Source organism: Populus euphratica, unplaced genomic scaffold (assembly GCF_000495115.2).
Source record: "Populus euphratica unplaced genomic scaffold, PopEup_1.0 scaffold2601.1, whole genome shotgun sequence".
In the NCBI taxonomy this organism is placed as follows: domain Eukaryota; kingdom Viridiplantae; phylum Streptophyta; class Magnoliopsida; order Malpighiales; family Salicaceae; genus Populus; species Populus euphratica.
In genome coordinates this window covers 1-13,754 of record NW_011502496.1, presented here as the reverse complement: position 1 = coordinate 13,754, position 13,754 = coordinate 1, and the positions used below count along the sequence as shown (strand labels likewise).

The following is a 13,754-nucleotide window of genomic DNA, read 5'->3' as shown; positions in this document are numbered from 1 at the left end:
AGTCTCTCTACTTTATAACCCCCCCCCCCTCCCTGAATGTATTTATTTTGCTCCATGTGTAACTTGTAAAATGGTATTTCTTTTAGTTTTTAATTACTTTATTCATAATCTCAGAAAGATAAGTTGTGAAACAAATTCTATGTGGTCTATAGGTTTTTTTGGAGGGCGGGTCATTCATGTTAATTAGAGGATTTTGATGGGGTTAAAGAAGGTTAAAACTCTCTCTGCTGGAACACATATATGAAATAAATTTGCGCTTATAAAATAGTCTACCATCATTTTAGATTGAAGTTTCGTAAGTGGTTGTCTATTAAGCTAATTTGCAAATGTTTGGTTCATGTTGTATTTCTGTTTTCACATGGCTGCTCATGCACATATGTTCTGATCATCTGTTCTGTCGTTTCACTTTTGAGTTCTCCCTTGAAATTTTTCACTTCTAGTTTGCCATTTGGTACCATTATGAATTTAAAGTCTTCTTCTGCCTTATATCCTTTTCCGTTTACTTTTGGGGTCCCAAGGTTGCTAAGCATTCAAATCAATGTCGTGTTAGGACTAACATTTGTATTGCTCTGTATTATTATCTGGGTACAACGTAATTTCTTTGTTTCATTCATCTCAGGTATCAGCTGTTTCCTGTCAATTCCTGCTAAAGCTACTTAAATTTCCCCTTAAATAATCCTTTGTCAATTTGATAAAGAGACTTGATGAGTAATCTCAAGCTGGGAGTGGAGGTTGTCGGTGCCCATGACCTTATGGCAAAAGATGGTCAGGGCTCAGTCAGTGCTTTTGTTGAGCTCCAATTTGACCAACAGAAATTTCGCACTACTATCAAAGACAAAGATCTCAGTCCTGTTTGGAATGAAAACTTCTATTTCAACATCTCTGATCCAAGCAGCCTTTCTAATCTCACTCTTGAGGCCCATGTCTACCACCATAAAAGAGAGAAAAACTCCAAATCCTCACTCGGAAAAGTTCGTCTCACTGGGACATCATTTGTACCCTACTCGGATGCTATTGTTTTGCACTACCCTCTTGAAAAACAAGGCATTTTATCTCGTGTCAAAGGAGAGCTTGGTTTGAAAGTATTTGTTACGAATGATCCTTCAATAAGATCCTCAAATCCACTTCCTGCTATGGGATCTTCTCTGTTTTCAGACTCTCGTGCTACTCAAGCTCAAGCTCCAGAACAACAGACTCCAAACGTGGCCCAAAAAGTGTTTTCTGATGGAAAATCTGAGTCAAGGCATACATTTCATCACCTTCCAAACCATAGTCAGTCACAGAAACAGCAGCATACTCCACCAGCAGCAACTCAGCCATCAGATTATGGGATACGTGAGATGAAATCTGAACCTCAGGCTCCAAGAGTTGTTCGCATGTTCCCAGGCTTGTCAGCACAGCCTGTTGATTATACACCTAAAGAGACGAGCCCTTTTCTTGGAGGGGGGCAAATAGTTGGAGGGCGAGTCATACGTGGAGATAGACCTGCCAGCACTTACGATCTTGTTGAACAGATGAAGTACCTTTTTGTGCGAGTTGTGAAGGCTCGTGACCTTCCTACCATGGATGTGACTGGGAGCCTTGATCCATATGTTGAAGTAAAAGTCGGGAATTATAAAGGAACCACAAAACACTTTGAGAAGAAGCAAAACCCTGAGTGGAATGAGGTGTTTGCCTTTGCAAGGGATAGAATTCAGTCTTCAGTCTTGGAAGTTGTGGTCAAGGATAAGGATCTGATCAAGGATGATTTTGTTGGGATTGTACGGTTTGACCTGCATGAGGTTCCCACTAGGGTTCCAAGATGTCTCAAATGTTTAATTTACATTTTCTCATTATCCATAACCTATACCTGATAGTCCACTGGCTTCAGAATGGTATCGACTTGAAGACAAGAAAGGAGAGAAATCAAAAGCGGAACTGATGCTTGCTGTCTGGTATGGTACACAAGCTGACGAGGCATTCCCTGATGCTTGGCACTCAGATGCAATTTCTCCTGATAGTTCTTCCATTATCTCCACACTCATCCGCTCTAAAGTATATCATTCTCCAAGACTATGGTATGTCCGTGTTAATGTGATTGAGGCGCAAGATCTTGTGGCATCTGATAAGAGTCGTTTCCCAGATGCTTATGTTAAGTTACAGATTGGTAACCAGGTTTTGAAGACAAAGATAGTTCCGAGTCGGACATTGAGCCCAGTGTGGAATGAGGAACTAATGTTTGTTGCTGCTGGACCCTTTGATGATCATCTGATCCTTTCGGTTGAAGACCACACTGGACCCAACAAAGATGAGAACATGGGGAAGGTTGTTATACCATTGAACACTGTTGAGAAGCGTGCTGATGATCGCATTATTCGTAGTCGGTGGTTCAGCCTTGAAAAGTCCGTGTCAGCTTCCATGGACGAGCATCAGTCGAAGAAGGATAAGTTTTCTAGTAGACTCCATCTTCGAGTTGTGCTTGATGGAGGGTATCATGTGCTTGATGAGTCAACTCACTATAGTAGTGATCTTCGGCCAACAGCAAAGCAGCTGTGGAGACCATCTATAGGTGTTTTGGAGCTAGGGGTTTTAAATGCTGATGGGCTCCACCCAATGAAAACAAGAGAGGGGAAGGGTACCTCAGATACATACTGTGTGGTAAAGTATGGTCAGAAATGGGTTCGGACTCGAACCATAATCAACAGCCTCAGTCCAAAATACAATGAGCAGTACACGTGGGAGGTTTTTGATCCCGCAACAGTTCTCATTGTGGGGGTGTTTGATAACAACCATCTCGGTGGTTCCAATGGTAATAAAGACACAAAAATTGGCAAGGTTCGGATACGATTATCTACCCTTGAAACTGGTCGTGTTTATACACACTCATATCCGCTTTTGGTTCTTCACCCTTCTGGTGTCAAGAAAATGGGCGAGATACATCTGGCCATAAGATTCTCATACACATCATTTCCGAACATGATGTTTCTATACTCGCGACCACTTTTGCCAAAGATGCACTATGCAAGGCCATTGACTGTAATGCAGCAGGACATGCTACGTTTCCAGGCTGTCAATTTAGTAGCAGCTCGTCTTGGTCGGGCTGAACCTCCTCTTAGGAAAGAAGTTGTAGAATACATGTCTGATGCAGACTCACATCTTTGGAGCATGAGGCGCAGCAAGGCAAACTTCTTTAGGCTGATGTCAGTTTTCTCCGGATTACTTTCCGTAGGAAAATGGTTTGGTGAAGTTTGCATGTGGAAAAATCCCATCACTACAGTGCTAGTACAAGTCCTCTTTGTGATGCTTGTCTGTTTTCCAGAACTGATTTTGCCAACTGTGTTTCTATACATGTTTCTAATAGGGGTTTGGAATTATCATTTCCGACCGCGTTACCCTCCTCACATGAACACGAGAATTTCTTGTTCAGATGCAGTGAGCCCTGATGAGCTTGATGAGGAATTTGACACATTTCCATCCAGACAAAGTCCGGAGGTTGTTCGTTTTAGGTATGATCGACTAAGGAGCGTTGCTGGGAGGATCCAGACTGTTGTGGGTGATGTGGCTACCCAAGGAGAGCGGGTTCAAGCGCTACTAAGCTGGAGGGACCCTCGTGCCACAACTATTTTCTTGATTTTCTGTCTAGTGGCTGCCATTGTTCTATATGCAACACCGTTTCAGGTGCTTGCTCTTCTTGGGGGGTTCTACTTTATGAGGCATCCTAGGTTTCGTCACAGGGTTCCATCAGCACCAGTCAATTTCTTCCGTCGTTTGCCAGCGAGGACAGATAGTATGCTGTGAAGTTGTAAATGGCGTGTTCAGTCAAAGCCTCTCTTGCCAGTGTGTCAGAATCTGGTTTTTCACAGCAGCGCTTGTAAATATTTGGATATCTTGTTTTTCGTGTAATGTTCTGTTTACCTGGAAATGGGTTCATACATGACAGTAGATTAAGTTTAATAATGGAGATCGTATTTTCACTTTTGGTTGTAATGGAATTGGCTCAGCATCAGATGCCATTGTTGCTTCTTGGTTGCTGAGAAGAGAATTATTTAGTTAATTTTTGTGCCATTGTCTGCGGATTGGTGTTAAGAAATACTTCTATGCTCCGCAGGAACTCCTGATGCGTTAGGATAGTGCATGTGGTATGTTTTTGTTTCTTTAGAACATCTGAGGGTTTGTTTGCATTTCTGGTCAAGAAAAAAGCTCTCAGTGGCAGAGCTAGGGGTTTCGGTTCAGTTTTTAATAAAAATAACAAACCAAACAGAATTATATATATAAAAAGAGGAAAAAAAAAACATTGTTTGTTTATCCTTTTATATTTTACAGTGAATGAAATTGTTTATATTTTTTAGATTTGCTATAAATTTAAGAGAAAACAATATTAGAATTGATTGAGTTTATGGTCCGAATTTACCTTATAAGTTTTACTGTAAGTGATACTATTTACTTTTTTTGGTTTAAGAATTTTTTTTTTTTAGTTTTTATTTTTTAAAAATCTTATTTTTATTTTTATTTAAATTAATATATCTTCTCTCTTTTATGTTATTTAGAAAGCCTGTTTGAAATAACAAATTATTTTTTAATTATATATTTAATTTTTGAGAAGATTTTTCTTATTAATCTATATTTTTTTAATGTTTGGTATAGATGAACTTTATTTTTAAAAATAAAAAAAAAATATTTTTAAATAATATTACTAATATGTGTAACCTTGCATATTATTATTATTATTTATTTTATTCAATTAATTTAATGTTAGTGTCTATTTTTATTATTTTTTGATTGAACAAAAAAATATTTTAATTAATAAATTTAGCATACACAACCTTGTAAATGTTATACCTTACAAAATTACATATCTTAATCTATATCATCTTTTATATGGATGAACTTTATTTTTAAAAATAAAAAGAAATTTATTTTTAAATAATATTTCTAATATGTACAATCTTGCTTATTTTTTTTTTTTAATTTTGTTCAATCAATTAATGTCTGTGTCTATTTTTATTATTATTTGATTGAATAAAAAAATCAACAAATTTAGAAAACATAACCATGTAAATATCACATCTTGTCAAATATATATATATATAAAAGGAGAAGAATATATGCACTTATTCAAATAACATACATATAAATATAATAAGTTGTAAGTAAAGTATTTTCAAATATTTGACCTATTCTCATTAATACATTAGGAACAATATTTAAAATATCGTTCTTCACACCTTTTGCTTGTTCTCATTTGTTTTTGATAAGATGTAAATATAAATTTTATGCTTAGATTTTTATGTGCGGTAAAGAAGTATGATTTTATTTTTATGGTTGTCAATCACTTTTCTAAGATGATCTATTTTATTCTTTGTATCAAGACCACAAATATTTCTAGAGTTGTGAAACTCTATTTTAACAAGATTTTCAAGTTATGGTCTTCCCTGCACTATAGTATTGGATATAAATGTTAGATTTATAAGTTATTTTTGGAAACCCCTTTAACATATAGTGAAAAATAAGTTAAAGTTTTTAAATCCCTGCCACTTCTAAACTAATGGTTAAATTAAAATAGTTAATAGGAGTGTAGGTAACTTTTTGAAATGTCTAGTAAGTGATCATAGAATTAGAATTTGATTTTTCCTATAACCTATATTATTTATAGTAGCTTTGTCAATAGATTAATAAGCATGAGTTCATTTAAAGTTGTACATGGTTACAAGCTTAAGAAACCTATAGACCTTCTTCTCATGTCTCTTTATGTTAGGATCTTTGAGTTAGCCGAGTCTTTTTACCTATAGAATTCAGATATAGACCTTTTTCTCATATCTCTTTATGTTAGGATCTTTGAGTTAGCCGAGTCTTTTACTTCTAGAATTCAGAATTTGTATATTAAAATTTTTAAGTAGATTCAAGCAAATAATACATAATATAAATTTTGAGCTGATTTATATAGATAATATAATGAATTTAATGTGGAAGATTATATTATAATATGGATTAGATCTAAGCAATTTTTTTCATGAAATATTTAAAAATAATATGCATGCAGTAAAAGGCCATTCAAAGCACTATAATAGATTGGTCAAAACGCTTATGTTTTTTTATTTACCATTTGATTTTGGCATTACATACCAAAACCACATCATATTTCTGAGATTTCTTCTTGATGATCCCATTGACTATTGAACCATATGCCCCTTTCACCTTAACAAATTATCTTTTAACAAATTGTCTTCTGTTTTAACGCATCATGCATATGATTATTTTTCTTATGGATCAATTTTCAGGAAATTCTAAGATAGCAAATAATGTTCTCAAATTATATTTGAAATTATACGGTCATGTCAGGAGCAAATAATGTACTCAAATTATATTTGAAATTATACGGTCATGCCAGGAAAACAAAAAAAAAAAGAACAGGAATTCAGAGGCTATTCATGTCGCGTATAAGCTTCTCAATGGCCACGGGCTACAAGTCACATTTAAAAAAATACAACTGAGATAAAAACCAGAACAAAGTAAAATTTCTATCTCTGAGGAAAAATTTAGGGAATCATAAAACGGCAATCTGCTGATTTGTACAGGAAAATGGCATGCCTTATGACTACAGAAAGAGTGACTTTACGAAGATATGAAGAACCATATGCCAGCGTACCCTGTAGGATAGAAAAAGCTTTTAACTCACAGAAAAACAGATTAGTTCGAATCACCAACACTAAAACTTGGAATTGCATTGTCATTGAGCTACAAGAGATGAGTTCAACCCATGGTCAATCATAAGTAAATGAAGTGAGAAATGTCGAGCAGAATCAGCCTGTCTTCAATCTTCATCATTGGACTTCAGAAGATTATATTCAAGCTGTACTGAAACAGGAGAGTATATACATTGCTCACAGAATAATCAATAGAAAATCCTTATCCGCGCATCAGATCAATGTCAACATGGGTGCTTCGCATATCCACTGACCGAGAACCAGGCCATACACCCATAGAAGAGGTTGGAGTAAGATTTAGACTTGGTTGAACACTAGTTGGAGTTACTGGATTCTCGACCGTCTGATGGTCCGCATCTCTGGCTACTTCAGCACCTTCCACTTTCTTGTTTTTAGTCTTTGAACCACCCCACAAGAAACTTCCGGCTATCACCTGGATTCATGGATCAATTAGTAAAGCATTTTACAATAATATGAAAAAAAATCATGCCTGTTTCTATCACGGACTTGTGGCATGAACTTAACACCTAATTACCTAGCACAAAACAAAAGGGACTCAGTGCTTGGCGATACAAGAGAAGAGAACATTACTAATTTGCAACACGCAGTTACAGAGAAAACATTTCCTGCCTCGTTCTATGGATTATTTTGCATGGCTGAAAGCTCATTGACAAAGTAGATAATCTAATTCTGTACAATTACTGAATGCCAGTTGATAAAAACATTTTCATCTCTATGAAAATGGCATTAAAAACATTTAACAGTCTCACCATTGAGAAGTTTAGTGAGCAATAAAAGGATTGCAGTTTTGAGTGCAAACTACATATACTAGAGAGCCACAACAACAAATAAGTTACCTGAACAGGGCTTGCTGCAATAAGAACTCCACCAACTCCTCCACCAATAACACAACCATCAGGACTAGCTAGGGAGACACTCAAACCACCAGTTCGATTGCGAGGGCCACCATCGTTAGAGAACAGGTAAGAAAACCACCAGTTCGATTGCGAGGGCCACCGTCGTTAGAGAACAGGTAAGAGCCAGATAAACATAAAATTTCAAAGCGCCCCTGTAGAAACAAACAAAAAGGGATATCAGCTGATAAGAAATGCAAAAAATAGAGAATAGAACAGCAGGATATCTCGAAGCAAAGGCCTGAAATCAGGGAGACAGTTCTGCTCATCTAACTGAATAGTTAAAGGGGGAGAGTTTTAATAGGAAGAAACAAAAAAAAGTGTTCATGTCAATCTGAGTCCCTGTCTGTATATGATGGATTTGGGTGGTGAGGTAACTATACATAGCTCACTTAAGGCCAGAATGGTCTCCAAGATTTACTAGTCAGAAAAAAAAAGTATCTAGCTATCAAAGAGCCTTCATCCCCTCAACAACCAGCAAAAGACTAATGCACAGTGAGCATTTTACAAGTTCTAGAAGCACATGCTACTTCACATGGCATGTTCTATTAAAATCAAATGAGGCAGATTAAATTTGTTTCCAAGATTCACTAGTCAGAAAGAAAGAATTATCTAGCTATCATAGAAATCCCCTCAACAACCAGCAAAGGACTCATGCAGAGTGAGCATTTAACAAGTCCTAGAAGCACAAGTACTTCACATGGCATGTTTTATCTAAATCGAATGAGTCAGGTTAACTTTCCTAAAATTAAAATAACTCCACATATCAGTCACTGAGAAGAGAGGATTCATTAATGCCCAAAGGCTCGTGCTTCAGATGCACAACAAATGTCAATTAGGATAACACCTTAGTCATAGGCTTCTGAGGGTGTGAGCATATTGTTGAAGCTTCACGTCCAGCTATAAAGCTCACACATCTAAACATTTTTATTTCAACAAATAAACTCCCCATCAAAATCTGGAATTAACTAATAATATAAACACATCCATGACTGCCAGATAAACATAAAGAAAAAGATCAAGAACTCAGACCTCATATGTGACGGTGCCTCCAGAAGTTGATGGCTGATGCAGAGTAACAGTAGAGACAGCACCATTTGCTGACAAGATGCATATAGCTCTTGGACCCTGCTGTGAAAATGACATTATTTTTGTCGCAATGTCCTGCAGGAGTTCAAACTTTTAGTAGGAAAAAAATAAGAAGTGTCAATGGAACCAAAGTGTCAAAGGACACTAATGAAGCAAGCATGTCGGGGCAACACAAACAGCAAATCAAGCACTACTGTTTTCTTTTAACCATTTGGAGATTGCTCTTGGGTGCATGCACTATGTTGCATTCTTTGGGAAAGACTGAATGATATAGACAGTGGTCATCAGAGAGATCAAATGCTATCACACCACCAGCGAAGTGTAGATTCTTTTCTTTTCTTTCTTTCCTTTTTTTCCACTACATTTTCATCTAAGTTTTGTTGCATACCAATGTGATCTGTATCCTCCTGCTTCATCCTTCTCAAGTTTTCTTTCTTTCCTTTTTTTCCACTACATTTTCATCTAAGTTTTGTTGCATACCAATGTGATCTGTATCCTCCTGCTTCATCCTTCTCAAGATCTCTCTCATAATACAATAAGTAGGCAACTTATCTCTCTCATAATACAATAAATAGGCAACTTATCTCTCTCATAATACAATAAATAGGCAACTTAGGCAACTGGAGCATCATCAGAATACTAGGTGAATCCTATTTGCTAGTACGATTGTTATAACACTTGACTAGCCAATATGTTGCCTCAGCCCTGCTCCACCAAACAAAACAATAGGTTGACCAGAATAATTATAGAGGGAACTGCGTTTTGCTATAACTTTTGGTCCTTTCCATATAAATTTTACAGGCTAGACAAAAAAGAAACAGGGTATTAAAAAAGAAACAGCATACTTCTCCTACTGCAATGGTGATGATATGCGGAGTAAAACCCATCCCAGCTGAACCAGACAGCCATTCACCTAGCAAAACAATTACAGTTCGCATCATTCAAAAACCAACAGAAAAGCAGAAAAAACAAAATTTAGTTCAGATTATAGATATTGGATAAATCCACCATTACTTGGTCTTATTTTAATTGACTTCACAATCTCAGAAGGTGAAAGGAACTTGAAATTATCCAAGAATTAAACAAATCTAGATACCTTTGTTAAAAATAATTAAACACAAGAATATCACTTCTTTTTTTTGTAATACATGTGCACACACACATAAATATAGAAACCACGGCTACATGTGAGATTTTCAGGACCTTTGAACACTATAATTGGATAGTAATTTTTCATGAAGGACATAATTTTTCCTTTCAGTAGCTTCACACTGCTGCTATGGCTTCTCATTTAAGCTTCATCATATTAATGGTTAACTTTGAGACTTGTTTATAGACTTAAGCTGTGTTAGCTACTTATATTATGCGCTTTACATTCGACTAAAGGTTGCATTACTAACTAATCAATTCTTCTTTTTTATCTTTTTGTTTGACACTAAATTACTAAACCATCATTTTAAAGTTAAATTAACCTGTTTTAGGCTCTGTTTGGCCCTACCTGATCTAGCTTAGAACTTCATTGAACGCATCTAACAGTTTTTGAATTCTTCCTATGCAATTTCAAAGATGCATCAAGATGCGATTAAAGCCTATGAACACGATCCCTTACACAAAGCAGTAATATTGCGCTCATATATGTCTCCATAATCCCTTACATAACATAATCCCTTACAGAAGGCAATAGCCTTTTCTGGTCGAGCTCAGCTACAGTCATCAATTCATTTTAAGTCCATCCAAATGAAATAGAGAAGACAAATTTTCCAAAGAAATCTTACCAAGAGAAGCTAATTGTTGCTTCCTCCCAGTCCCTGGTGGCCGCCCTCTACCCCGCTTCTGGGATGGGATTGTTGTCTCGGGATGAGCAGACAGTGAGGGAGACAACGCCAATGATACAGCCCCATCAGGTCCGTATTTCCGTGGCCTTCCTCTTTTCCTTTTCTCAGGTTGACCGGATACCATTGTAGATAGTTCACCCACAGAAATTGCTGCCGGATGTTCCATCAGTAATGGAGATCCCATGGTATTGGCTCCCATATTTGGTTGAAATGGTGCATTTATATTGGATAAAGTATTGATGCCAGATGAAACATTTAAACTAGGATGTGTACCACTACCCTGCATAAAAAAGGAGGCAGAGCCCGAAATCGTCATAGTATCCCTTCTATCCATGCATTTACTGCTTACTAGTTGAACCTAATTTTCAATTATTCGCAAAAACTAGTTTCTCCTTGACAAAACCAACGACAAAGCTGAACAGAGAAGTTTTTGAAGCCCGCTAACATTCTAATAAAAATGTACATCCATTCTGATGGAAAACAAGAAAAGAACTTTGGGGTTCAAACAAACTCGAGGCAAAAGCTAGCAAGAAGAAGACAGAGAGGATAAAAAAAAAAAGGAAGTTAGAAATCTGAAAAAGCTAGGACCTTAAGAGATAAAGACAAGAATGCTTTTCAGCCTACAAAACCAAACCACAAGAAACAACATAGAAAATAGAGAAGGTTCGTTTTGAAGATAAAGAACTGTTCACAATCTCACCTCAACAAGACCCAAACCCCAGAATTTGAAAACTGTAAAGACAACGCTTTTTTCCTCTCTCAGAAAAAAGAAGTTGAACACTGACAGAGACAAATATGATAAATCAAAATAATGAACAGGATTAAAAGTCGAACACTTTTCAAATACTAGAGGAAAAAACATACGAGAAGAGGGCACTAAAGGTAGAACAGTTTTGGTGGGGAATGAGAAATGTACAGAAAGAAAGAACGGGCATGAACCACGGGCATGAACCTATGTTTAAAACGAGTCCTTATCAGAATGCATCCTTCTATGGTGGACCTTTCTCTCTCTATCTCTCTCAAGTTCGAGTGAATAAAAAAGCTTTATCTCAGAAGATATTAAGGGTTTTATCTATATCTGGACTGAGTGATTATGATTTGATACACTGGGGGGGGGGGGGGGGGGTTGGGGTTAGAGAGAGCTTGGAGGAAAGAACAAAAACTTGAACAGAAAGAAGTGTTACCCTTGGAAAATACTGTATGGATATATCTTTCAAAACTATAAAGACTTCTGGCTCTGTATCTGTATCAAACTGACGTGCCATAACTTCTTTGCAACTCGCAGTCATAGGTGCGTGGAACACCACAACTGCCCCTAATTGTTTTTCCTCTTGTGTTTTTTTGTTTTTTTTTTGATTTACGTGGGGTGTCTGGACCAGTTTACACGCACCACGATTAATCCCCACGACTCACTGAACATCCTGCAAGCCCAGTGAGCAGGTAAGACACCGCGGGGATGACAGACGTACATAGTAAGATTCGAACCCAGATGTGGAGGAAAGGATTGACAAACCCTTCCCACCACTAGGCCAGAACCTCATTTGCATTGTGTTTTGTTTTTAAATATACATGAATGAGGGCAACTTTATGCCCCAGGATTGGCTGGAGAGAAGTGGATGGAGTTCGCTGATAAAACCCATAAACGATTCCAGTCTCTTACACACTACACTTTAGGAGTTCCATTCGTGCTCTTTCCTAATCTAGATCGATCTTGACGTTAAGGAATCATATATATATATATATATATATATATATATGCGCGAAAATAAAAGGATCTAAGGTTGCTTGGTGCTTAAGGGATTTTCACTGATTAGATGTTATTAGGATGTTTCTTGATGTACTTAAGAACAAATTCATCTCGTCCATAAAGGAAGAATCAAATACTAAACTGGATAGTACCCGGTTTGTGCTATGCTTAAGAACGGAGAAATGCATGCATTTATTGTTCACTTAAATAAAATGAAATTTATCCTGCCAAGAGGTTTTCTATTAAAAAACACCACTAGAAAATGATTAATACTTACAAATAAAACTAAACTAATTATTGTTATAGATTAATATTTAATTTTTCGAAGGGAAAAATATATAATACTAAAAAATAAAATAAAATTATTTATTGTTATAGATTAATATTGCAAAATATATATTTGCATTAAAATAAAACTTTATATATACTTGATTTATCTTTAAAAATAATTAAATAAAATTATAATATATTAATTCTTGTTTTTTTTATTGGTTTGAAAATCAAATGAACTGATGGTCTTTACAAATATTATACCCTATTTGTTTTTGTATTTTAAAAGTGTTTTTATAAAAATTTTAAAAAATATATTTTTTATTTGAAATTAATATTTTTTTTAAGTATTTTCGGATATTTTGATATACTGATATCAAAAATAATTTTTAAAAAATAAAAAAATGATTTTCATGTATTTTTAAATGAAAAATACTTTAAAAAATAACTACAACCACACTTCCAAATGAACTCTATAGCTTAACAAGTGCTTGTGCCTTGTTTTTAAAATGCATTAAAGAAATTGAGTAGCTTGCTTGGAGCATGATTTGTTGGAGGAATAATCATTTTACTTCTTTTAGTGTTTGATAACAAGTTCAAATAGTTTAGATTAAAAAAATATTTTTTTTTCTAAGGTTTAAATTTAACTATAAAAAATGAATGAGGTGATGCCTTAATTATCAATGGCATTCTATTTTCACTTTAAATACCAACTCCACCATATTGTGAGATAGATTTTTTTATCTTTGATCTTTTTGAATCTTGATTTTTTTTTATAAGACTTATTTCTTGCTAATCAAGATTCTCTCTTAAAGTTTTTTTACTCTCATACCATATAATTTCTTAAACTTTATTCTTTAGACTTTCACCGTTAATTTATACCTTCATAACGTTACTATTTTTTCTCACATGCCTTTATCTACTTGCATCCATCTTTTTATGTTGGTATTTTGTTACTTCTACAAGTCACAATACTAGCTTTCAATATCTTAACTAATTTTTTGACTAGTCATTTGATCAATATTTAATAGCCCTTACACATGTTTTTTATAATTCCACTAAAGAGTTAGTGAAAGTGAAAGAACAATGATTTCTTCCAAAACCATCAAGAGGATTACTAATCTTGTAACCATTATGTTTATGCAACATAATGACAAGACCTTGCTGGAGCCTAATAACAATGCTAACAAAACCATCCATCTCAAAATTAAGGGTG

At 35.5% G+C, this 13,754-nt stretch overlaps 2 protein-coding genes across 2 annotated transcripts; one reads left to right on the top strand and one right to left on the bottom strand.

Moving 5' to 3' along the window:
• The first annotated feature begins 388 nt into the window (after positions 1-388).
• LOC105119226 (multiple C2 and transmembrane domain-containing protein 1-like) lies at positions 389-4,049 on the top strand. The gene is made up of 2 exons (XM_011017353.1): positions 389-1,798; positions 1,848-4,049. Exons 1-2 carry the CDS (start codon positions 705-707, stop codon positions 3,775-3,777), a joined length of 3,024 nt encoding a protein of 1,007 aa, XP_011015655.1. The 5' UTR covers positions 389-704; the 3' UTR covers positions 3,778-4,049.
• Positions 4,050-6,651: 2,602 nt separating this feature from the next.
• LOC105119225 (uncharacterized) lies at positions 6,652-11,653 on the bottom strand. The gene is made up of 6 exons (XM_011017352.1): positions 10,462-11,653; positions 9,532-9,599; positions 8,630-8,761; positions 7,724-7,752; positions 7,541-7,673; positions 6,652-7,116 (listed from the first exon to the last, which is right to left on the bottom strand). The coding sequence occupies exons 1-6, from the start codon at positions 10,853-10,855 to the stop codon at positions 6,886-6,888; spliced, it is 987 nt and encodes a 328-aa protein (XP_011015654.1). The 5' UTR covers positions 10,856-11,653; the 3' UTR covers positions 6,652-6,885.
• Positions 11,654-13,754: the final 2,101 nt, after the last annotated feature.

Coding starts and splice junctions, on each gene's coding strand:
- LOC105119226 (XM_011017353.1), top strand. CDS start 705: ATGAGTAATCTCAAGCTGGGAGTGGAGGTTGTCGGTGCCCATGACCTT. Junction 1,799..1,847: donor GAGGTTCCCACTAGGGTTCC/AAGATGTCTCAA, acceptor TCCATAACCTAT/ACCTGATAGTCCACTGGCTT.
- LOC105119225 (XM_011017352.1), bottom strand. CDS start 10,855: ATGGATAGAAGGGATACTATGACGATTTCGGGCTCTGCCTCCTTTTTT. Junction 7,753..8,629: donor GAGGCACCGTCACATATGAG/GTCTGAGTTCTT, acceptor TTGTTTCTACAG/GGGCGCTTTGAAATTTTATG. Junction 7,117..7,540: donor TTGCAGCAAGCCCTGTTCAG/GTAACTTATTTG, acceptor CCATGAATCCAG/GTGATAGCCGGAAGTTTCTT.